Source organism: Dermacentor silvarum, chromosome 7 (genome assembly GCF_013339745.2).
Source record: "Dermacentor silvarum isolate Dsil-2018 chromosome 7, BIME_Dsil_1.4, whole genome shotgun sequence".
In the NCBI taxonomy this organism is placed as follows: Eukaryota; Metazoa; Arthropoda; class Arachnida; order Ixodida; family Ixodidae; genus Dermacentor; species Dermacentor silvarum.
Genome location: NC_051160.1, coordinates 63222666 through 63249256, shown reverse-complemented (window position 1 = coordinate 63249256; position 26591 = coordinate 63222666). Strand labels below are relative to the sequence as shown.

Below are 26591 nucleotides of genomic sequence, written 5' to 3'. Positions count from 1 at the left end.
GATGCGGAGCTTGTTGGACTCCGTCTGTAGGTGTGCGGTGGATGTCGATGGTTTGGGGGGAAGAAAGATGATACCAGAGCGTGAATGAAGCTATGAGTGAAGCGCGTACGCACTGTGGGGTCGTCGTCGATCAGTGATGATGACACTCAGAAAGCGCGCAGCTTGCGATGCTACAACGCCGCAGCGCTACCCTCATTGACGTCATCACCCAGTGACCGCTCTTTCGAAAACGTTATTTTACCAACAATCGCGTAAGTAACTTGAGTTCAGAAATCTCGTTCGCAATTAAGGTAGACAAAGTTATAATGGTTCCTGTTTGGTCCTTGCTACACGTAAATATAGCCAGCCCTTCCGGCTTTCATAAGTTATTTATGAGCACGCAGACCCCGAGGGGTTTATACTTCGACAGGATAGCCTAAGTACTGAAGAGCCTTCGCACAAAACTGCGACTGAAGGGACTTGTGAAAGTTGGGTCTCCTTACACACGGTTTCGCTGACGTACAGTCGTGTGCAATACGAGCTGCAACACGGTGCCCGTGGTTGAATGGGCTTCAAGACTACACGGGGGCAACGACATAGGAAAAATTCGTTTCGTAATTACCACCAATCCAGCAAAGTGTTTAGTTCTCCAATTTTTCGCATGTCGGCGCCGCCGTGCAATCTTCGGGCCTCTTCGACCACGGACACCGTGTTGTAGCTCATATTGAACGCGACTGTACATGCTCCTGTTTGTCAATCGCCGCGTCCTTAGGACGCATCTCGGTGAAGCCTGCGAATTCGATATGACGCGGCATTCTAGCGCCACCTAGCACACGCTAGGTGAATTACGGCTGTTGCCTCAGAGATTTCGGTGTACACCTCGGCGAGCTTTGTCAGTTTGTTTTTGGTGCGATTAGCCGTATGACACAAGAGAGGCATCAAACCAAAATGACTCGACAAGTGCAAACACGAAGCGCAAATACTAGGCATGACAAGGAAAATTTTGCGTGATTACACATCTCGGAGGCTGATATGACAGATATTAGCTTCATTATAACCATTGCAGAAGCATAGCTTGTAATCGCAAAGGCCCCAGTTGCTTTGACAAGCGACAAAGGTCTAACCGTACCGTTGGCACCTTTTAATGACAATGCAGTGTACGATGCCTCACGTGTAGTCGCTGATAAGATCACTGGCGAAGATAACACAGTGCAATTATTTAAATATTTTTTACGCTTCTGGCGGCGTCTTACCGAAGTGGCGTTCAAGAAGTTGCCATAGGAGGAAAATGGCGCGCAAGACCATGAAAGTCAAGATGCATGAAAAAGGGGAGTCCGCAAGCAATAATGTAACATGACAGGAAATGGCAAGTGAGAACAACAGACAAAATTTGCAGGGGCAAAAGAAGTAAGCACGATTTGCAAAAGGGAAATGGCGGATAACAGTTCAAACATACCCCACAAGGCCGATGAGAGCTGATAGTGGGGTCCTACGGTGATGCAGGTGGTTTAGACAAGCATTCAAAAGAAGGAATGCCACCGATATCAAAATGCTAATCTGGTCCGCTAAAGGGTAGGATGTTTAGGCACAGCGAAAGCCATGGGCAAATGAACATTGAATATGAAGAAGCGAATAATGATTGAGACAGTAACCATGGTAACCATGACGGCGCAGGCAGGAATAAAGCTTAAAAAATATGCATGAAGTTCTTACGGGACTTTCTCAAGCGGAGAAAAGTACTAAAAAAGGACACAAAGCCAAGTGTGTGTAAATTTTTCTTTATCGGAGCATCAGAAAAAAAACCACAAACGAATGGCAATAAACACATTGTTCAGGTAATTGCAGCCATAAAAATTTTTTAAAAAGAACCGGTGAGGACATGCCGTTCACATATTGTTGCAAACCAGCGTTCTCTTTTTAAAAATAAGATTAGAAAATCGTCAGTACAGCCAAGCAATCAACGCAAAATACATTAATGAACAAAAAACCCCAGCCGAACGTGTATCACCGATTGCTGCCACCCGACGCAAATACATTTGCCGGATGTCATAGGTGCAAAGATTACTGAATAGTCAAGACAGGCTAAAACGCAAAAAAAAGTTGGCATGAACTAGGCAAATGTTCAACTTTTATCGTAGTTTCAACAGGCTGAATAAGCGATACATTTCATAATCTATCCAGCTCGCCAACCATAAAATTAAAGCAAGAATTTCTGTACCAATGCCAAAAAGAAAGAAAAAAAAATGCAGGAACGATCCAGCAAGCATGCGACCAAGCAAACCCAAGCAAGTTCTAACAGAACCATAAAATTTCTCAACAAAACACGCCTATACCAACGCTCAAAAACAGCGCAACAAACAAATGCCGTAAAATAACGGTATACACGCGAGCGAAGCCTTCTTTGTAGACGGAATGAATTGGTGCGCGCAGTCACCACTCCTTCAAACTGCTTTCTTTCTCTCTCACACTCTCTCGCAACGCTGTACAACAATAAAGCTCCCAGTTGAGATCAGTACAGCACAAAAAAAAAAAAAAAAAAAATCGAACCGGCGTCGCATTGCGGAGAGGGAGACTGTTGCCTTAAGCACTTACCATACGCAGCAGACCTCCGGCCCACGAGTTGTCAGCATCTATACAAACATCTCCAAACACCAACCATCTCGCACAACATCGCGTGTGCCCGAGACTCGACGACGCAATCATCTAAATGGAGCGCGGCGGTTCGGTGCAAGCCCATAACACGCCACAGATGTTGCAGTACTATAACTATACCACGAGTGGACGCCACAAAGCCGCCTTCAATGTATACGTCACGCCAGTGAAGAATTGCTCCGCGTACGCTCCTCGTGCGTGCCTGCCTAAAAGGCTAAATGCGTCTCCTATGGGCCCTCGAGTTGTTTCGCCTCGCTTCTCTGGTCGAATGTTTATAGGCCTAGCGTAGCTAAGAGTTCCTTGGTTTACGTTATCGAGGTACCTCTCAACAGGGGTACATTCTGAACTGCTTCACGACTGTCGCAGGATATGCTTTAGGACAGGAGACACGACACAGCAGTCCTCGTCTTTCAAATGCGTCGTGCGCCTTAACGGTATTCCGCGAAGCCTCGGCTTATGGTTGACCAGGACGTCTCGGCTTATGGGAATAGCAAGCTCGTATTCGGCGCACTAATGTCTGTGAGCGCTAACGCTTCGAGAACGACTTTTCAGTGCTATAAGCGTTGCAAAAAAGCTAGTCCGCGCCTACGCAATGCTGCCCTTCAAGCTACGCTGAAGCTCTCGTGGGCCGGGTTCACCCCTCACAGAAGCCGTTTCTAGTCGCACTCTGCTCACACGAGCCCACACCAAGCTGAGCTCATAACAACAACACTGTCACGACAAAACGCGCCTTTCTCGAACAAGGTAGGAATGCATCGCTAGTGACTACATAATCGTGCCTAAACTACATAGGGGGTTATACAACTCGAAATTACAAGAACCTCCACCTTGCGCGGCGGCAACAGGCCAGTGCCGGCTGGCGACGAGAGACGCGGTAATATTTATTTGCTGCGGTGGAGGAGTACAAATGAAGATAAGACTACGTGTCGCTGTCAGTAAGAAAGCGGCAATATTCTGTCGTGACCAAGAAAGCGAAAAAAAAAAAGAAAGAAGCATTTGCTTGCTTGTGAACGCGGAGTAGTGTAGTAGATGGGCGGTGCAGTAAGCAAGCGACACAGGCAAGCACAATATATATATATATATATATATATATATATATATATATATATATATATATAGAATGAAAAGCGAAGGTAACACCGTTGGGAGACCTGATCACACTGATTCACGACCATCCAGAAATGTCTGGCGTGGACTACGGCTACGCGCAAGTTTTCCAGCCAGAAAAGCCCGGGCTTAAGATTTGGTTCTCGTAAGAACCGAATATAAGGGCATGCTTAGGTATTTCGATTAGGTATATTTATTTTCCCTTTTCGTTTGCTCATTGAGCATTCGCTTAAATTTGATGCTTTCCGAGTACTTGGTGCGTCACGCCTGACAAAGTGGAATTACGTGTTTTCAGGCACGCGCCAAACCGAGTTCAGTGTTAATGATCCAGTACTGCTGAAGCGATTCAGTACGTTACTCCTACCGATAAGTCCCGTGTCAGGGAATTTAGGTCTCCCAGCCAGGTTCAGTTCGCGTTTCGTCAAGCCTATACGGCGCGTGGCACACTTCACGAAAGAAAAACAAAAAAGGCTCAGCAGTGTACTCCAAAGAAAGAAAAGAAAGAGAAAGAAGTCGTGAAGTCATTAATATGGAGGGTTACGAAACAGGACTACAAGCTTTTCTGTTGAACGGTTGATAAAAGCGATAAAGCGCTATCGAAACCCGCACATGACAGAAGTAGCCTACACGAAAGCCAAAGATTAGCCACTGCGACATTAATGCTACACATCAATGTGGTGCACAGTATATATGACAAATGAGAGAGTTTCTGCATCCTTCCATCGAAACTTTTTTTTTATATTCTTTCTTTCCCTCTACTGTCGCACATGGTTGCCCAAGTCATGCTAGGCAGTAGCATCCATAGCAAAGAACCTTTCTATCCTGTGGCGGTACGATCAATGTTCTTATAGTTTCCGAAAAAGAGACGCATGTGTGACACCCTATACTGATGACCCGATACATTGCGAACGAGTGAAAATATAACGCGTGGGTCACAAGAACGCCGTAACCATAACACTACGCTTTAATCGGCCTACCGCTTAAAACAAGGCGCATAACGTGCCTCCGTTCAATAGCAACTTCGTCACAGCGCCTCCTACCTGCCTTAAGACGAAGCAGGATCAGCGATCTGATTTAGGTGACGTCTGCGTGACCCTATTGTCTGAAAAGTGAAAGGGAAACGACAGGAACTCGGGGAAGACCGAACGGTTCACTACTTTGTGCCACCTGATAGGCTAATCTGTTTAAGCTAACCTCATAAGCTAATCTAATAAGCTAATATAGGCAGTGTATTCACGAGCCAAACCCAGTACGCTCGGGAGTGCCTGAATTTTCGGAAGCTAAACTTGCTACTCTGAGGGAAATGAAGACTTCGATGCAAGGATGCCTGCGATGAAATTTCAGTTTGCTCTTGATTATGAAATTCAGAATATTTAACAAACCAAAAAAATTAGCTATAGTGTCAGTGTATAGGTGGCTGTTCTGTAGGCGACGGGGTGCGATGGAAGAAAAATAGCAGCCTAGGCGGGGACATTTCGCTGACGGCAACTGCTTCAGAAATGAGCTCCTCACAATCCTTAAGTACCAAAACATGATGAACAAATGCCGGGAATTACGGCAAGCTGTGAAATGAGCATTCGGCTAGCCCTCTGAAGAATTTGAATAACGCCAGAGCAAAGTGGCGCAACAAAATTTTCAGACAGCGAAATGTATGAGGGGACGTTCTTTAAAGCCACCAAGCACTATAGGAATCGCGCTAAAGCTGTGAGAGAAAAAAAAAGAAAAAAAAAAGGAAATGGAGTGACTAAAAAAAAAGAAAGCTAACCAAAAGACCAATGACGGCCGAAGACGTAGCCAAACAGATTTGGATACACGTTGGTTTAGCAGGAGAGTAGGTATAGAATCCGAGATGATGGAGTACTTGTTTCCAAGACGAAGTTTACAACCAAGATACGCGAAATAAATGGAAATGATGAAAAATGATTACGGCCTCCGGAGTGTCCGAGCCCTAAACCAATATAAACCACAAAGAAGCGCCGTCGTGACTACGCCGAGTTGTAAAAACAAATTACTTGAATTTGCGCCAACTTGATTTTTTTTTTTTGTCTACACATTCTCCCATCCGAGTTCGTTCGGGCGAAATAACGACCCTTGGCATTATAAACGCAAGGCTCAAACTTCGAAAGAAGCTTGGCGTACGTGCGGTCACGTCTAGTTTAGACCCAAGCCAATCCAAAAGAAGAACGTAGATGCCTCTTTCAAGGAACCAGAAGTAGTTGAGCAAGAAAAAAAAAAAACGAACCCAGGGAATAATTAAAAATAAAGCACGGAAAAGAAATAGAGGCGCCAAAGTCCTAACGTCTGGAAAAGATCAGTGCAGAATTTAGGGTCAATTTTCTTGAGTGCTTCGTAGAAAAGCGGGAAGAATACGAAAAAAGAAAAAAAAAGAGAAAACAAAAACAGAGTTCCTACCGGCAGAAGCTCGACCTTGACATTCCCTTCCATTTTTTTTAATGCACCTAAGGCAAACAATAATAAAGTGAGAGAATGCACGAGGAAGACGAGCAGAAATATGGCTTTAATCTACTTGGCCCGAATGGCAGTTATTAATCATGAGCTTATAAAGAGGTCACCCGAGAGAAGGAAAAAAAAAAAAAAGAAAACGCACGGCACTATACGAAGTGCTATGACAATCTTGTCGCATGCTCATATGTAAAATCTACATTTACGAGGTATAAAACGTCCCGAAAAAGAAACCAATAAACCAGAGAGAATGACCATTCTGCCGCAGTTTTTTTTTTTCTTTCATTCAAGCTGAAACGCAATGAGCAGGATATCGGAGGAAAATGAACATTAAGTTCGAGGCAATGAATAAAAACTTCGAAAGCCTGGCTTTGACGGGCCCTTGAAAAGGATGAAGAGGTGCCTGTTCCTTGGGAGCAATCAATCGTGAGCTCCGAAGATGACAAAGTTTTTTTGAAAGGGATGCCCACATGGCGAAAGGAGATTGAAATATATAAAGTGACGATGGCTGAAAGAAATTGCAGCGGAAATATATTACCCAGTTCTTCAAAAAACTGAATCTTGAAAAAGTCGTCAGGAGGCCGTTTTGCTGAAAATGTGGACATTTGAAAAGCAGGTCAGCCTAAAAATCAAGTTCAAATAAAAAATAAAATGGGGGACATGGCGTTAGGAGTTAGAAACATGAAAATGACGAAAAGGAGCGCTGTGTGTCTGCCCACTTTGGTGGGATCACTGTGAGCGGTCTGTAAACGTGCTAGTGTCACAATATGCCACAAACGGTTACTGTGTTGGCCAAACGAATGAAAAAGAAAAAGAAAAAAAAAGAAGACAGGAGCCGTTGAAAGAAAGGTGCGAACGTCAAAACAAACAATATGCCATAAAAAAAGTTATCAGTAACATTTTCTTCGCAACATACTGACTTCGGTGAACCGAAGTAGTTTTACGGACGCTTAACATAACAGAAAAAATAAAGTGCAAGTAACAAAAATAAAAAAAAAACGAAAATTGCAGAACACAAGTTTCACTCAATCACAGCAACAAAGCAAGAAAAAAAAAACAGACAAATAGAACAAACTTCGCAATCTGCAGTTAGTGGGATAAAGAAAAAAAAAAGAAAAGAAGGCCCCAACATACCCGGATTTGCCTTCGACACGAAGACAATATGGCCGCAAGTTTGGACACTCCTGGGACATCACATTATTCGCGGATTCAAGCGCACTATTAAGAATGAGTGTTTTGCTGAGCTGGATTACAGTTCCAAGAGAAATCTGGCTTCCGCACAATCACGTGACTGAAACTTAGCCTGCTGGAGCACTACAACTGCAACGACACACCGAGCCGTTGAAGATTAACAGGGTGTCATGTTCGGCACTATTACACTAGTACGGGGTGGTGTTCCAACTTCTAACGCCGTGAGTTACACGCGTTCGTGCACGTTCTCGAATAGATTCCTCGGAAACCTGATAAGCACCACGTTCTGCGTGTCTTTTGCTGTAGTTATCGTAACTCTGTAGCTATTGCAGGCATACTTTGTGCCTTAACATGCCACACTACGTTAGTCACGCTGAATGTTCGTCATGAGGGAACATGTAGAACCGACGTACTGCCGACATTAAAATGGTTATCCGTGCAAAATAAAGATTTTAAAAATAAACGCAAGGAAAGCTTTACGACCATCTGACAGCAGCTAAAGCTGCAGAGCGCTTAAACCATCGCGTACCTCTGGAGAAGAGACGGGACTTTGCTGACGCACTATACCTTCCTTATCACATAAAAGTCAGTGTCTCAAAACAAGAGCCTTTCAGAGGAGAGAGAGAGAAAAAAAATAAAATAGGGGTGCAATCGCTTATAGCAAGCAATTGTAAACACAAGTGCATGTTGTGTGCATGTGTGTGTGAGTCGCAGGGTGCGTATCCGTGCAAGTGACGATCACACTGCAAAAAACAACCGTCTGTACAATCCAGAGTGAACATTAAAAAAAAAAAAAAAAGACACGCAATCGTCCGACCAGTCTGAAAACATTTTTCTGCCGGTAATTTCTTTTTCTTTCTTTTTTTTTCTTTCCGTCTATCCCAAAGTCCACAGGAACGGCAGGTGGAACGGAAGTAACCACGACGAGTCTTCCACCGTTGATCGCAGCCCCGTTGGTTCTCGGTGCGTCAGTTGTGTATGTGTTGTTTGTGTGTGTGAAGATAAAAACCGTGATTCGAACATAGTGTAGTTGTGTGTAGGTGCAAAAAAAATAAAGCGGTGGCGGAACGCCGCTCAACTCTTGATGAGTTTGGCAGCCCTCTCCTGCGCGCCTTTGACGCGAACCACGTTGGAAGCTCCCTGTTCGTGAAAAAAAAAGTGGAAGGAAAAAAGAAAGAGGGGCAGGGGAGGGGGAGAGAACGAAAAAAAGCGAAACAAATATAAGCAAATAAACAGGAAAAGGAGGCGAACGAGAAACAACAAAACAAACGACGACGTCAATCAACTTCTAAGCACAAACGCACACCACTCATCTCTCGCGAAAGATGCCTCTGGGGAGGAGTTCGTGATTTGACGCGCCGAGGGCATCGGCTCTTTCCAAGAATTTTCCTTCTAAGTATAGGGGGCACGACGACCACGTGACGCCTCGCGCCAATGAGCTCATGGCCTTGGCTCGAGATCAGAATCGCTTGAAGCAAGCTGTTTCACATTGCGAAAAGGACTAGTTCTTAACTTTCCTTGGAAAACTTAAAGACAACGGTGGTCACCTCACGATGAATGGCGCCTACTCGCAGTATAGAAAACCGACAACAAAAACAGCAACAAAGTTATAACAGGCTGACATCTCGCCTACCACGCTGCAAAAATAAGCGTCGGTGCGGGAAACTAAATTAAGACCCCCCGCAAAATTTACCCCAAGGCACCCAGTGCTCTGACGAAATCATCATCATCATCATCATCATCATCATTATCATCATCATCATCATCATCACCAGCCTATATTTATGTCCACTGCAGGACGAAGGCCTCTCCCTGCGATCTCCAATTACCCCTGTCTCGCGCTAGCTGATTCCAACTTGCGCCTGCAAATTTCCTAACTTCATCACCCCACCTAGTTTTCTGCCGTACGCGACTGCGCTTCCCTTCTCTTGGTATCCATTCTGTAACTCTAATGGTCCACCGGTTATTCATCCTACGCGTTACATGGCCTCCCCAGCTGCACTTTTCGCAGACGCAATACTTGAAGCCAAAAGCTTTGCCACTAGGAACGATAAAGGAAAACAGAGTTCGCGGCTATTGAGGCGCCTGGAGGTATAGCCCCCTATCTTTAGTAACGGGTAACTAATGGGCGCAGTCAAATCGCATCGTAGCTAGAACACCGAGACCACCCGGTATGCGAGGTCCCGGCCCCAGAGACATCTAGCATGGAGACGCCGACTACAAACGCGCCGAGCTTCAGCAAGTTCTACTAGAGCACTGGCACAATATACAGACGCGCGGCAGTGCCCTAGAGAAATAATAAAAATTTTAAAATAGGATACAGTACCCTACAACAATAAACGGCAGCAAGGTCGCGCTGGAAACTGAAGCTCCAGCCCTGAAACTACACATGCGGTAGAGCTACAGAAAGCCACAGCTCCAACCTTGCTGCCCATACGGGCGATATTTGAAAAGTTACACGTTATTACAGTTATTACACGTTGTCACGGTTACAAGTTATTTGAAACACATTACAATACTACTAACAGTATAGGGCTCTAGTAAGTGTGAGAACAGACTAGTGTGAACACTGCTACAGCTAAATGCAGGCCAAGTAATTGTGCCGAGATGGTGCGTCGCTATCACTACTGCTCGTGTTCCTAGTGCTACTACCACCGCCTCATGCTAAGCTTTCGACGCCATAATTGGAAGGTATCGGCGAAGTGCGACGTGCCTCTACTTCCAGTGCTCTGTAAAAGGCCGAGAACGCACTGCTTCGTTTTTAGAGCGACAAAAACCAACAGTCCGCCACGAAGGAAAAAAATAAAAAATATTAGCTAATATGAAAAACAATTGATTTGAGACAGAACAATGGGCGCAAATTATTAAAGGGAACAAACTATAAACAAAACAGACAATCACACTATAACTGAAAGATAATTGTAAAAAAAAAGAACGAAAGGAACAAATGAATCGAAAAAATAAAGCTTTAACCTAGATTTGAAATGGCAGCGCTGTGGCACAAACGATTCCTCAGCGTGCCGGGAACGTTCGGCCCACGAGAACCAGCAAAATATTTTTTACAGCGAAGCTTTCTATGGCAATAGGGTTCTATGCATTTTTCGTGTCCGTCAACAGATCCGTGTGTGTGCAAATACTCAGCTCCCGAATTTGATGCATTATCGCTTCATTATATGCAAGAGCTTATACGTCTCATCACTCGGATATGCATTTTCAATAGATTAGTTATCAATAGGCACCATTTTCGAGATCAGTAGACTCTCGGGTAGATAATAAGGGTTTCTCAACGATTTCCCGCTGTGCGACCCGCGTCGGCCATGTGTAATACGCTCGCACCGCCCTCTCTTCGTCGTGCTTCCAAGCACTTGCGTGCCTAGTTTCCTTACGCTCTCCCAGCGTGGCGGTCCCGTCGCGCGTGTCTAGTTTCCTCCGGCTCCCCTAGGTGGCGGTAGTCTTCCACGCGAATGTATGCCGCCGATAAAATAAAAGATGTGCGTGCGTGTGTGTTTTCTTCGGGATGGCCGCCGTCGCCACTCAAAAGAAATAAAGTTTGCTCATACCTTTGAACTAAATTCCGTGTCACCTCTACGTCGTGTGCTAAATTGCTTCGCTAGTAATCCGCCTTCACAGAAGTGGAATGGCGTGTGATTTTTTTTCTAAAGTTCGCTTCCCTCCGCCACATACCCTTCTCACAATAGTAAAACTAGCTTTTCTGCGAGGCAATTGGGCCGACTAGCGGCGGCGTAGCCATTTACGTAAGCAGCGTGTACATGGACACTTTACTTGTCTTATCGCATGAAAAATGCAGACGTGGCACTCGTGATGAAACTATTCGCAGGATGCAAGCCCCTGTATGTGCAACCAGAGCCCTTCATCTTCATTTGAACATTCACCGGTGCAGCCAGCCAGTACTTGGGCAAATGTGAAGTACAGCGAAGAGCCCTCGGGAATTAGTTAATTGTCTAGAGAGTGGATTGCTCCTCGTTTTCCGACTGAGCTTGACCAGCGAGGTTGTCAAATGTGCGTCTCCAAACATGGGTAGATTAGTGCTTGCGTTCCAAATAAAGAAGGAGCGCAAGTTGCTCATGCTAGCCGCGTTAGAGATGCATAATTTTACCATGACAGCCACATCATATTCCGTTACGTAAGACCGCTATCTGTACACTGAACAGCTTGTTTAAAGACTGGCTTCCTCCCTATTAGGCTGGATCAGGCTTAGCAACAGCCGAGGCCTTACAGCAATCCTTAACATCGATCTGCATCCGCTGAGATGAGTCAGCCAGCGCCATTCTCACTCGATGTATAGTTGACAAGACGACACTTGTGCGCGAGACGTAGGAATGTTCGAGCTCGGTAATTTTTTTCAGAATGCAGGCTGTAAACCTTCGCATTTGCGAATGTAGTTTATAAAGTACGTTTAATATAGTTAATAAGGATACGTTTAACAAAAAGTAGATGAAAAAACAAATCCCCGCAGGAACATGGTTGGAAGCTTAAATCCTGCATTAATGAAGTTTGACATTTTCGGCGATTTCATCCCCGATTGTTAGCGACAACATCTAAGCGCATGTATGCCTGAATCGCATTTCTCATTACTCCATCGCCGCCTCGTTTTCTTACCAATCCTAGCGCTATATCGCAGATATTTAATTCAAGTGATGCCCAAAATTTGTACCAGTCTTCTTTTTCTTTCATTGAACTTTTGCATCCATCCATGCATCCATCTACTCCTTGTTTAGGTGGCGACGTCAACACCGCATGGCGTCAGAATAGAGAGGTTAGCAGGATTCCTCTAACGAAGAAACGTAACCTTAGCGCAGTGCGCGTGACAGGTACAGGTGTGAGGTCACTGGTGCGTGTGCGTCGTAACGCACCAGGCGGTGCTGCGCCCAAGATGCGTTGTACCGTGCGGAGTGTGTGTGTGCGCGTTCGTGGTTGTGACAAGCTGCGCTGGTGTCACGATGCTGCCAGACGCACCCAAGCACCGCCCTGCAGCGGAGACGGGGACGTCGGCTGCACAAGTTACTTCTTAAAGCGCGCTCGATCGAAGAGCCAAGCAGGAAAAGCGGTGAGAGCAATACAAATACAGAAATACAAAAGCACGTTTCTGGCACCGTTCTTCGTCTTGCGCTCTTCGCACCAGCGCGCTTTAAGAAGTAACGCGAACCACTTATTGGTTTGCTTTCCGGATATGACAAGGCGTTATCTCCACAAACTTAACGCGACGACTTACTTACTCGGGCCGGTTAGTCGTACAGCTTAAATGATCTTTGACACGAACGGAACAGGGACAGAATCCAAACGAACAAGCATTAGCGCTAACAAATACTTCGCCCCTCGCAACTACTAGGTGTTCGTCGAGTCTGATGCATGCCGAAGCACCAAATCCTGTCCGCAGCGGCCGCGTTTGCGCGGACAAATAACGCGCATTTAGGTTTAAGTAGAGGTTAATTAATAACCCAAACTAGTTGAAACGAATACGCGGCCCTGAATTCAAGTAGGGCGCCCCCTCGTTAGCGGACGCTAGAACGCATTAATATTGTACTATGTTGAAAACATCTGTCCACACCGGCCGCCACGTCCCCATAGCGGCGACGCGCAGACCTGCCCCCATCTGCTTAATTAATGAATACTTTATTTCAGTGGGCAGTTATCACTCGCGCTTTCCTCGCGCTAAAAACAGTTATCGCTGGAAAACAACAGCCTTCTAAATGATTCTGACACAGCCTGCACAGAACCTTAAGCAGCAAAACAGCCACGACGTTACACGAAGCGCGTTGGCTTGTCTTTTTTTTTTAACGTCTTCTACAGACAGCATTAATCGCTAAACACTCGGAACCGTGGCGCCATACAACGCTGAAAACCACTTTACACCCTCGAAGGTCCCTAAGGGTGCAAGCCAATTACAACTCACACTCTTACACCCATTACAGTTATAAGGCTATGAACTATAAACCGAAGGCGCCCCTTAGGGTGCAAATCGGTTTCCACTGCAGCCGGACAAAAGTACATACCCACAAAAAAAAAAAAAAAAAAAAAAAATCCCAGCTGTCCTTAACTATCGCCTAAGAGAAGCGAAGGCGAAAGCCGTGTTAAGCCTATTGTATAATTCACCTTAATCCTTCTTGATCCATCTTAATCCACGCTAATCAACCTTAATCAACGTTAGTCCACCCTAATCCAATCACTAATCAATTATTAAGTAACCTTGCTAATAATAATCCCTTATACACGGCTGGACATGCTTCGGTTTGCTTCTGGCCTTCCTTGGTTCACGCGAACGCGACCTTGAAACATAGATTTAAGGCTTTCGCCTTAAAAAGAAAAAAAAAAAACGAAAAAGAAAGAGAATTAAACGACTGCAGACGAACATGCAGATGCGCACATGACGTTCCGCTTTTCTTTACTACGTAGTTGGCTGCGAAGGCCTCCGTGCCGCGTGCGTGACGTCACTGTTCCGGGTTTCGAAGCCTTGCACGAGTAACCAATGGCAGGCGTTGCTTTGCCAGCGACATATTCTTCTATAGGCACCCGTCTAATCCCGCGCTTCGCTTTAGCTTGACATAAAGCGTCGTCTAGACGCCGCCCTATTTGAATTCACGGCCAAATGCGCGCTACTAACTGTATACCACAAAGAAACGCATACCCGCATCAAAGATTAGGCGGAATGTTAGGTTGAACGGTCCTAACAGCGACTATAAAATAAAAGTTTGAGACAGAGAAAAAAAAAAAAAAAAAAACGCGACGTTTTCCGCTACATGGCACGCTGCCAAACAACGTTAACGTCTTTAGCTCTATGGCGGCACATAACAAAATAATGGGAGAGCCGGGTTCCGCGGAGATATCATCAGCGTACAGTTATTGCAGCGTCACAGCTCAGGTTGCCTTAACACAATGACATGACACCTAAATTACCTTAGCACACGTAGTAGTGTGGTAAAGCAGAATAATTTTCTAGTGTGCTAAATAAAATAATTTCGCGACGAAAACCGAGGAATTGAGCGGCATGCGGCATGTACGTACTTGAGGCAGTTCCTTAGAGTTGTTTTTTTAACGCGATAGCATTTAGGGCTCCGTGTCACAGAAAATCCGGCGTCGGCAACCGGCGTGTGATCGCGGATGGCGGAGAAAATCATCCAACCCCATCGACAGCGCAGGCCCTCCACGTGGTGCAAGGTTTTGGTGAACAAAAACTGAATTTCTCACAGTGATAAAAAAAAATGGTAAAGTACGACTTTACCATTCGGCGTCGGATTCGCCGTCGGATTGTTTACCAATCGGCGTCGGATTGTAATTTGAATGTACGAGAAAACCTAATTCTGCTACGAGGAAACTCAAACACAAACCCCTTTTCCAGCATTTCTACCAGACCTGCGAGCGTCGGGGCAATAGCAAACAATCAATAAATAATAAAAAAGCTGCTAGGGCCTTCACATTTTATTATAAGACCACTTATATTGCCCCTGGAAAAACGCCTTTCCAGCAATACATTTCTGTTTAAAAGTGAAGCCGACTTTAAGGAGATCGGTGTAAGCATGGTCTTTGTAAGCTGGCTTTCCCACGTGCAGTGTTGCAGTGAATGAAGCCTACTTGCCGTATGCGAACGATGCGATGCGAACGGGTCCCGATAACGCTATCGCTATTCTACTCATAAGGCGAAGCTTAAGCGTCCTCCAAATTTTTTTTCAGGGAATAAAACAATGACATAGTAAGAATATACAAAATGCTAACCACTGATATTACGGCTCACAAGAACTTGGCACATACAGTCGAATCCGGATATATCGAACCCAGATATAACGAATTATTGTGTATAACGAACGGCAGTAAAATTCGCTTGAAACTTTTTGCATACAATGTTTATTTTATATATGGAATTACCTATACATCGAACTTTTTGTGATGCCCTTCAGATTCGATATATCCGCGTTCGACTGTATATCATTCTAAACCACGAATACAAACAGCTGCCACTGACACAGTGGAAGGCTAGAAATTATATTTACGTTCGGCAAACGTCGGCAACAAATGTGCCACGTCAGCACAAATGAAAACGCGAAATATAAATCTAATCAGAACGCCTCTTAAGCGTAATGACATGGTATAGAAATGTGAAAGGGCTCCGTAGCCGGTTTCCGAGCATTCTTTAATCCCAAATAAACGTTTCAAAACCCAATTAAATACAAAGCAATGTTGTAAACGCCGGTGAAAATGAACACGCAGCAACGCATGCTAATCGCTTTCGACTTGTTCACGCTTGAATTAATTCGTACATCCCAAGTATCTGCATCATTACTGAACCTTTAATAAGAATAAATTATGATGCCAAACTTATGGTGTCAGGACTAAAGTTTATCGAAGCTCGCAGTCTTCACGGCGACACTGTAACCATTGCCATCACGATAATTCTAAGGCCTGCACAAAAGCTAAGACGAAAAAATAAGGAAAGGGGAAAGAAATGATTAACCGAAGATAACGTAAAAAAACGGCGTGAAATCTACCACAGAAAGTGCATCTGCGGCACGAACAGTCATTAAATACCCCGACGACACGCAGAAAAATGAGGGAGGGTTTGCTTAGAAAAAAAGTATAGCAGAAAAGCTCTAAGCCCGCTTGAGAAAAAAAGATGGTGCCAACATAAAAAAAAAGCGCAGAAAAAGGACGAGGTCAAGTACACGAAGTGACACCAGATCTCCAGCTACGGAAGGGCAAACAAGGAAGACGGCGCCATCTATCGGTTCAGAGTCTAGCCGTTCGCTTTATGGGGGCGTCGTTCCATTTACAATAGCGTAAAAAAATAAAAAAAAGAACAGTACAGCGGTCTTGTAAACACGGCATGGTGCGTTCTGCGCTCTACCTTCAGGAAAAAAAAAGAAAGAAAGAAGAGAGAGATAGACAAATTTCAATAAACAAACAAAAAAATCCTGCCTGCGTTTCCGAGGCCTATGTTATTGTATCGCGCCTGCCAGTCTACATCGACAATGGTGTTTACGTTTCCAGTCTGCTAGATTTCGGTCATGCGTTTGTTTGCGCACATGCACACACACACAAAGAAATGACAAGATAAATTAAATATCGGCTCTGAAGTTTACGCCATCTGTAAACAAAAATAAAAAAAAAACGAAAAATAAAGTTACAATGCGTCCAGCGGTGTCGGCGTGGACTCCGACTAGAAAAAGGACGACGAGCATTGACACACACTGCCTTGCCTTAAAGGTTCCAATGTTTCACATTTCCAAACGCGAATAACGGCGCAAGCAAACATGCGAAAGACACGAAGCCTATCGCACTGCTGTCCGATCGAGGTACTATTTCTCCCAAGACGGCGTCGGCCCGCAAATGTTTACAGAAAAACGCTGTGGAGTAAAAGAAAAAAAAAAAAAGAAGTGATAACGTACGCGACAAAACTGCATGTCAGTATTGAGGCGAAAGCAAACGCAAACTTGCTCAACGACGTCTACAAGATGTCGAGGCAAAAAAGCAGAACAGAAGGCGATTGGGAAAGAGAGAGAGGGGGAGGAGCTGCATGCGCAGAAAGCGATGACGTCATGCCAAGAATGACTTGCGTCGCGACGCATGATGTGAGAAAAGAGAGAGAGAGAGAAAACGTAGTCTGGATATGAATATACGTCACCGTGGGTGGTCCGCACAGCTTCTGGTGGTGGGGAAGACGTTTCGGAGAAGACTTGACAGTAGAGACGGCATGCAGAGAAAGCGGTCGTGCAGACGGCAGAAAGAGAGAGAGAGAGAGATAGACAGAGGAACATGCACACACTTACAGATGACGCAAGACACCGGTGCGGGAGGTCACGAGACAGTTGATGACGTCCGGTGCCGTGCATGCGTTGCAGTCGGACGCGAAGGACTAAAGTGGCTCAAGTTCAGTTTCCTGTCTGCTGATTCCATCGAATTATGCAAACAGCGCAACGACTAAGTGTCGACAAGTGAAATGGCATTGTGGCACACGACACTTCACTGAAGCGATGACGTGGCAGGTGAACAAACTAACCTCAGTGTTAACTAAACCTGTGCAAAACTTATCGTCTGCGCAGGTTTGCGCACACGATACGTTCCTGACGATATTGCATAATTGCGTAACATGTTCATAACACCTCGACGTCAGCGACGGTGAATCTGTACACAACGGTTTAAGACTAAAAAACTCTGCGCGCCCTTTTACGTCAACACAGCCCGCTATCATGTTTATTTTTCACAGAGCTAGCTCTTTTAAACCAAGCTGAGCGTCCTTCAAAATGGCCGCCATTGGACCGTTTCGTATTGGCTACTATTTTACCACTGTTTCCTTATTTCCTTGCAAATGTAAGCACTACTGACTAACATGTGCTCCTTGATAGAAACCACTCGAAACAAAGTGAAATGCAGATGGTAGTAAGTGTTAAATGTGCTTAGTGAAACATACTCAAGAAGACGTGTATTAATGCCAAGAAAAATGCGACGCGGTGTTTCGTAGCGTGGTTACTACCGTGAAATTACAGCCTCGGCATTTAGCAATAGCTAGACTATCCCCCTACACTGCACCCAGCTTTTTTTTTTTTTTCATTCAACTTCCCCCAAAACGCGACTTGTTAATGTCAAACTTTCCCGAAAAAAAAGGAAAAATAAACATTGCTTTGTTAGTTCGTTAATTGCATCTCTCAATGCAGAAAACTAAAGGATAGGCGGATGGATAAGATTAATCGTTAACTCAGAAGTAATTGTTACCTTGCGCCCAATAATTAAAAGCTAGACGAAGATTTAGTAATTTTCTTTATTCGGGGGTGCTCGCATTCTTCGGTTCCAGAAATCCATTCAGTACGGCTGGCTGGAACCATTTGAAAAACACCGCACACGCAAAACCGTTCTACCACCCAGATGCCAATTTGCTTTCGACATGTCGTTCTACGAACACTGCTAGGTCGCGTTCCTTTCATGCGCTGGCAGCTGTGATTTTGTCAGGCGACGCCAAGTTCGCTCGATCTAAAGACACATTAAACACGCACTAAAAAAAAAAGAAAAGGAATTTTCCTCTTTAAAATTTGCTTTCTCTAGACTTTGGCGACGCGTCGCCGCTTTCGAAAATTGCGTGCCTGCGTGTGGGTGACGTCGGAGGCTTTGCTTCAACCTAATCCTTTCTTTTCTGACTGAGGCGAAGATGTGGGCTCGAAAAAGGAGACACGCGCTAAGACCGTCAGTCGTCGGTGAATTCAATTCAATTCTCGCCCAGCTTGCTCCAAGAACAATAGGTCCAAGTGCTGTCCGTTTAAATCCCGTGACATTACCGATGCTTTCTTATTCTTCTTTTTTTTTTTTGTTCTTTAACATGCCCGTTCGGCCACGATATCCTATCGTGACCAGTAGGCCAGCCAACTCCACTTCGTCGACACTGAAGGATTCTCAGTAAACCCCGCAAGCTTCGTGAAAATTTGCACTGAGTGTGACTTGTTATTTGATATTCTAATTATTAACTTGTTTTCGTAAAGTAATATTTCATGCACGTATACTCTTTGCGGTAGGCTTGCCTTTTTTCTGTGTTTCTTTTTTTTAATCTCACTATTTCAATAAATACCGGCACCCTGCGGCAGGTCCACCACTTCCAGCCACCGCAGGCAAATCAGTATTAAAGCTGAGACTGCTTCAGAACAAATCTAACCCCATATAGATCACAAGTTGCATACGATGAACAGGAGTTTTGAAACGCTAAGAACCCCCCGTTAAATAGCTCGAAGGAAATACGCTGCCTCACTCATTCTTCGCTGATTTAGCCATTCGAATACGCTACGCGATTCCAAGAGCCTCGCACGACGAACCGAGTACAAGGTAACCGCCCACTCTTAGGCGAACGGGCAACATAATCGACTGTAGCGCCAGAAGGAGCAGTGATCGGGGTGAGAGGTGAACGAAGGGTCGCTAGCCTGGAATTCGGTGGATGGCTGAAGTCAAACGCAACACACCATAAGACAATAAAGAGTTTTAGATTAGGGGGACGCAAGGGTTGGGGCCCGAAGCGTTACTACTAAGTGATTTGTTATCAGAAAATGAAAGGTTGGCGCTATCTTCCTGCAGCCCTTGAGGGAGCACGGCTCAGCGCCAAACCCAAGCGCTGGGAGGCCCCAACGCTTGCGTCCCCTCAATCTGAAACTCTTTAATGAGTTAGTGAAAACATGTGGGTTGTGATGCGGGAAGGTGAAGCGAAGTGACCGGCGTCTGAATGAGTGGGTAGACAGTGAGCGAGTGTGTGAGTGAGTGGGAAACACGTCTGCGTGACAGCGAGAGCAGAACAACACGGCACGCCACCAGTGAGGAAGAGGAGGATGAGGAGGAGAGCACGGGTGCAGACGACGACCACGGGCACATCCACCTTGACGCGAGCGCCCCCACTCGTCACCACGTTGAGTGAAGGCGCAGAAAGGAGAGAGAAGGGGGAGGAGAGAGAGAGATAGAACACACAAAGAGGAAAGGGAAAGAGAGAGGAAGCAAACAACACAGCAACACACACGAGACAGACGTCACCATCACCAGCTCCACCACCACCAGTAGCGGTAGCAGACGACGCGCCCCATTGCGGGGAAGCGCCGCATAGCTACGGGATTGTTTACTCCCTTCCACTGCAAAACAGGCATGGACAAGATGTTCAACGCGGTACAGTCTGCAACACTAAGATAAGGAACCAGCAGACACAAACCGGCCAAGGTTGTCCTGGCCGGTCGCACACATTTTTTTTTATTTATGCCGTTGCAAGCAGGGAGGCAGAGAACTAAGAAAAAAGTTCCCGAGGACTAATATCCCTTACTCTCCCGGATGGCCTCCGGGTGTGGGTTCATGTCCCTTCCTTTTAATTCACTCCTCTCGTATATCACGGATTCCAAACCCAGATTCCATGATATAGGAGAGGCGAGACCAACCCAGGCCCGGAGGCCAGTATCTAGTCTTTTTTTTTTTTTAAGTAAAAATGTTTTCACCATCAAACCCGATACCTATAGCTTCTTCTAGTAAAATATATGAGTTAAAATTGCACTGCGTCAATACCTGACGAGCACAGTAAAGGTTACAGTGCCACCTATCATAATGGTGGCCTAAGCCTCACATGAGCCAGAGCTACCGGTGAGGCATCACCATATGCGTTAGTAAATTGCGTGGCGTTGCAGTCGCTAGCTGCGTGGAGCGCTCGCTCGCTCCCTATAGCGTCCGTCGGGTCAACTGCCACTAAGGGTTACTGCGTCCCGTCGATCACGCCCCCCTCGTAACCTCGTGCGACCATGACGTCACGCCTTGCAGAACGCTTTTTGGAGGCTTCGTTGTCGCCGCGCAATTCACTGTGAACGCTCGGCAAATAGCGCAGTTCGCGGCCTTCGACTTCCGACACTCGGTCGCGGCATACACCGAGTCTCTCCCTCTCTTTTGTTTTCTCCTCCAAGAAGCTAGCTGTATTTAGATCCCGATTTTGTAACGCTTACCTTACCTTTCCAATTGTTCCCCACCCCTAGTTAGTGGCTCACACGCCGAGACACTGCCATTGAAGCGCGAGGAATGGTACGAGGAAAATGGAATCGACGAAGCACGATCATTAGAGAATACAGGCCCTGAAACTCGATTCTGTTTCGATGCTCATTATCCGGCCGTTCGAAGCGCGACGCACACCGGAAGTTTGCACGCACGGCACGTTCGATTACCTGGGAAAGTCCTCCTTGGAGAAAGCCGCACGGTTTTTAATAAGACGGGACGCGGGAACCCCCGTTAGATAGCGAGCCGTTGGCAGGAATGACCTCAAGAGTGAACGGGAGAGAGGAGCCCGAAGCAATGGAAATCGGCTGCTTCGTAGGCGAACGCGGTGGCTCGCCTCGGTGATGAAATATTTACAGATTAGAAAAGCGGGCCTACTAGTTCACGCAAGGAATGTAGCATCGGTCGTTACAGCGGTCGTAACGCTGGGGCGAGGGGGGATGGGGATGCAAGCGTCGTTAAAGCTTCATCTCGAGTCAGGAGCGAGGCTCCTGCTGCCTTAGAGTGTCGTTAGCGAGCTCAGATGAGTGCATTCCTTGTGAAGGAACCATCGCCTTCATTTCCTCCATGCGCAAACGCACATAAGGTTGGTCCCTTAATGCCAGTCCAGCTCAGCACACTTGTTTCCGACAAAACCCAGATAAAAAAGCGATAACGCGAAAGCCTAATTATTCATTACGTCGGTCAGAGATTCGTCCCTACAAGCCAGTTTTGAAGAAGGAAAGCTTGGTCTTCCTGCGTCGACATCACATCAACGCGTCTAACGACTGCTGCGTGGTTATCTGAGCTCGTTTCTCGACATTTCTCGTGTCACAGAGATAGCGATGAATTAACCGATAGATAAATCACTGTTCGTGTGCACCGTTCGTCAGCTGTTACCTGAAGCACTTCACTCCTCAAGCCTGCATTATTTCGACATCTCTCACGCTTCGTTTGAAACAACAAGTCGAATCCCGTTATCAGACACACATTATTCTTATTGAGAAACAAACAGCTTGTGTGAGCCTCCGCCCCACTGCGAGTACTCGTGGAGTACTCGGCGAGTACTTGGCGAGTGGCCACACCTTAACGCCATCTGGCGTAGAACACACAATGCTAAGCTAGACGCACTATCTGGTGTATACGACAGGAGATAACGTATGACGTCACGGCAAAACACCTACAACACAACCGGCTGTCGCTCGGGGGCTACCCCGACGACTGCGGTAAAATCGAGAGTAAGTGGCTACAAAATGCATTCATAAAAGTCGAATGTGACGCATTTGTCAGGTGTCTGTTCACTGAATATTAGTGTCCAACAAGTGTTTGGCCTGCGATCTCTGATTAATGCTAACGTGGCAAAAAAAAAAAAAAAAAAAAAACGGAAGAAGAGGTCGCTATGACGACCTTTCGGGTGACTAGACTCGAACAAAAATGAACGAGAATTACGTTACAAAGACAGTAACAGAGAGAAGAATGCTGCGCGAGGATCTGATTTCCTGCGCTGATGTATTTTAGAGACGCCCCAAAACGAGCAATATTGGGAGATAATTCCTAGAAGGAAAGAATAACAGCGCCCACCTCGTCAAAATAACACTGATGGATGCGAAGAAACATTTCGCAAAGATCGTGTTTGTTGAATTGGCCACTCGCCAAGCACGGAGACAAACAAAACTTGTCTGCCAGCATGATTTCTAGCATCTTAAATTACCAAGAACATTAAAGAATGGCGAAATGTTTTCCTCCGTTCTCAAGCAGACAGAACATGACTACAGTTATCCCGGCCCATGGATACCAGGACAAGGATGCGTACAGTCGGCGTCAAAAGTGTGCACTTTGTGATCGCGGCCAGTAAACCCTGTACAACACGGCATTGTTGTTACATTTGCACAGACTTGAAATCGGAATAACACACTACGTGCCCAGGATGCGAAAATATTCCGCCTTCTTTTTTTTTCTCTCTCTCTCTGATTTCGCAACCGTGAACTTTTGAAGCCGACTGCAGAGATGTACGCGTTATGTGAGCAGTCTGCTGTGTCGTCGCTAAGCGATACACAGTTGCTACTAAACGACACAACCTGAAGGAACATTCAATCTGTGTTCACGCGCCATACAGCTAAACGAGCCGCATCTCTTAAACGGGTCAGCGTGGCCCTAACACCGCTCCTGCTCCTAAGCCTCCATGCGCTATAGCCGGGAGTCTGCTCCAGTGGCAGGGTGTGTCGGTTGGTGCTCGCGAAGAGAGGCGGTGTTGTGTGACGTGTGCATGCTACGGCTACACTCCGTCTCAACCAATACAGACGACCCCACGACTGACCACGTGCCAGCCTGGATAACGACCCGTCATTATCTGTGGCCCGATGACGATTGATGGGTTTTGATGGCACAAGGGCATCTTTGGCCAAAGAGCGCCAAGTCTATGGAATACAAGAGCCGGACAAGAATGATAAGGATGTTGAAGTGTGCTATATCTCGTAGTGACAAAGGTGTAAAAGGCCTAGCTAAACAATAATGTTACGGTTATGTCAGACATTTTCATCTATCTATCTATCTATCTATCTATCTATCTATCTATCTATCTATCTATCTATCTATCTATCTATCTATCTATCTATCTATCTATCTATCTATCTATCTATCTATCTATCTATCTATCTATCTATCTATCTATCTATTATATCTATCTATCTATCTATCTATCTATCTATCTGATCTGATCTGATCTGATCTGTGGCCCGAGCCATGTTGGAAACATCAACTTCTGCACAGAGTTAGCGAAGCTATTCCCGTACATATTGCACGATAACGCCGCATTTATTCCGTACTCAAGGGCGCAGTAAGATATCGGGGCATTAAATATTTGCAACGTCGCGGTGCGGCGTGCACATAAACTCGTGCGCCAAATGTGTAGTGGTCCGCGTTCGACCAAGAGTGAAGCGTTGAGACGGAGTGCATAAATGCAATGTGTGGCGCTGTGGAAGTAGCTGTAGCGTGGTTCGTGAGCGCGCAGTCCAGGCAATGTTTTTTTTTTCTTTTTTTTACTTTTACCTTTCTTCCGCGCATGCCGGCGTGACGGAGCACCGAACGTACCTTCTGGTTGATCCTGTCGATCTGCCGATTTTGCGACTCAATCTCGCTGCCCATGTCGATTGCCATGTTGCGCAGGTTCCCGATCATGGTGGACACTTGAACCATGTTGTCTTCCATCTCATTCTCACGGTCGTCGTTCGTAATTCTGCAAAAAGAAAGAAAGAAAAAAAGAAAGGAGTGATCGGTTGATTGATTCGATTTAACGTCCCGAAAATGCCGGAAAAGAGAAAATCCCAAGTGCACGGGCTGTGGATTAGATTAGACGGCTTGCGGTTCTATAACCCAAATCTATGCATACGAATGTCTAAATTTCCCAAACGACTTTACAGGCCCATCTAAGAAAGAGAGTGGTGTCGGCTAACGAGGTTTAGCGTTCAAGAGCAATACTTCCCACTACGAGTGACGCCACAGTGGGAGGGGAGAGGTGGGAGGGAGTGAGGTAAATTCATGTTGATTTGGACCCCACGCTAGGACTCTCGGATACTTAATAATCAGGCGGACACAAAATCGCCCCCCCCCCCCCTCCCACCACTACCACCCCAATTAATTATTATGAAGTCCATCGGCACAAGCCGCCTATAAAACCCGACCGACGCGCCCGCATTGGCTCAGGAAAAGGAACCGAGAAACAAGCCATCTAAGGTCCCTCTGGCTGCGGGTGGGGTCAATACTGGGCCACGAACCCTGAACTACTGGGGCGAGAATTTAGTTATCTTCCGGGGTTTCACACACCAAAACCGCGAAAGGATTATCAGGCGCGCCGTAGTGGGGGACTCTGGATTAAATCAGACCACCTGGGGATCTTCAAGGCGCACTTTAATCGAAGTACACGAGCATTTTGGAATTCACCACCATCGCAGTGCGGCCGCAGCTTCGCAGCTTAGCATGCTGGGGCGACAAACGTTACCCAGGATGTCTACTACCGTCGGCATTTTCAAATGCCCAAATTTCTATACGTTCTCCCCGACTGAACTTACGAAAATTCCGCAGCAGTCCATGACACTTAGGTTCAGGCGCAAACAAAAATTTGTAGTTTACAGTTTGTCATGCTACTAACTCCGGCTCTTAATGTTCAACACCTCCTAGTATGCACTAAGCTTGTCTAAATCGTGTGTGAGGACGGTGCGGTATCAGATATTAGACAAACTGTATTTCGCGATATGCCAACCACCAGGCCCGGCTCACTCTCACAACACCAGCAAACGACACCATTATTCGCGAATTACGCATAGGTTCAGTCAAAAACTTTGCTTTCTTTTGGCAGTATACCTTTAACTTCGATATAACCACCAAAGGTACCAGATTTCCGCCGATTCAACGCAACCACGGTGAAAATTCCATGTTAATTATTTTCCCAAATTTTCCAGATCTGACACATTCCCCGACCATTTCCAAGTCTGCGAGATTTGGACGCCGTTTTACGGAATCAGGGAACAACTGGATAACACCTACACAAAACGCAAAAAAAAATGTCGCAGTTTCGCTCGAAAGGCGAAGCATCGATTGCGACAGCAAATTAGTAGAGAGCTATTCGGAGTAGGAATAGTAGTTTTATCGGCTGCATAAACTAAGACACATTCGCTTACTAACTGAATTAATAATCGTGGTGTCAGCGCGCACAAGCAAACATGAATAGATCACATTGAATGACCGCAGACGACTGTCAAAGCGCTGGCAGCAAGCGGAGCCGCCGCAGCGGGCGAAGGTTCGCGCGGTCTATCGCTTCAACCGAAACTGAGCGGCGAATGCACAGCGCATACAAAGGTCAGAGCCGTGTGGAGATAAGAGACGGTGCGGGCGAGCGCCACTGCCGTTCAAAGTGCAGAGGAGTTGTGCAGAGAAGTTGTTGGCACAGGAGAAGCTGCCCCCCCCCCCCTCCCTCCCGCGCTGCCTTCCCGATTTCTTGCTTTCGCGTGGGAGATTGAGTGGCCAGTTCCCCTTGCGCCCGGTTGCAAGATAAGCATTTGGTGAAGCAGCACAGCGTCGCCACGCCTCCCTCCTTCCCATACCCCCACGGCCTTTCGCGCGACGGTCGCGTTTGCTTTCCGCCGTGCCTTCGCTTTCCGTGATAGCACACGTCCCCCGCGCGCTTTCGCTCGCGCATACGGCGCGCGACGACGATTTTATCGCCCTTGGAATCTATACGGAACCTCACGGCGACGGCAGAAATTCGGTTGAAGTGTCCATATAATTGCTATCGCAATAAAAAAAAAAAGAACGAACGAGGAAGTACTAGAGGCACGCAAAGTGTATCGTTTCCATTACGTTGCCCGTGATGCGCGCTTTGTTCTGCTCATTTGCCTCGAGCCGCGCCGCGGATGGCAATCGATCGGGCTCTCGAAAAAAACGCTCGGCTTTCGTGCGCCACGCGAACCTTGGCGAAGAACGAAAGACGAAACGCGCAAGCTCGCCGGTACGCAAGGCACACACACCTTCATTATCTCTTCATGCTCGGAGCACCCGCACAGGTTTTCTCGGTCCCTGGCACGTCTGGGCATCGATTTACGTATTACCTTGAAAGCAAGGCCGTTATACGAGAGAACGGTAAATAAACAAGGAAGAATAAACAATTTGCCTGCTCGTTGGCAGCGGCTCATTGCGTTTGTTTAGTACCATAGACTGGCGCGTCC

General features: G+C 46.2%; 1 protein-coding gene across 1 annotated transcript in view; it reads right to left on the bottom strand.

Annotated features, from left to right (window-relative positions):
• Nucleotides 1–1741: 1741 nt before the first annotated feature.
• LOC119458120 (synaptosomal-associated protein 25-like) overlaps nt 1742–26591 on the bottom strand; it is a 327829-nt gene continuing 302979 nt past the window's right edge. Inside the window, 2 exon segments of the mRNA XM_049670760.1 lie at nt 1742–8532; nt 23962–24106. Of these exon segments, the coding sequence (XP_049526717.1) occupies nt 8467–8532; nt 23962–24106 (211 nt within the window). The 3' untranslated portion in view covers nt 1742–8466.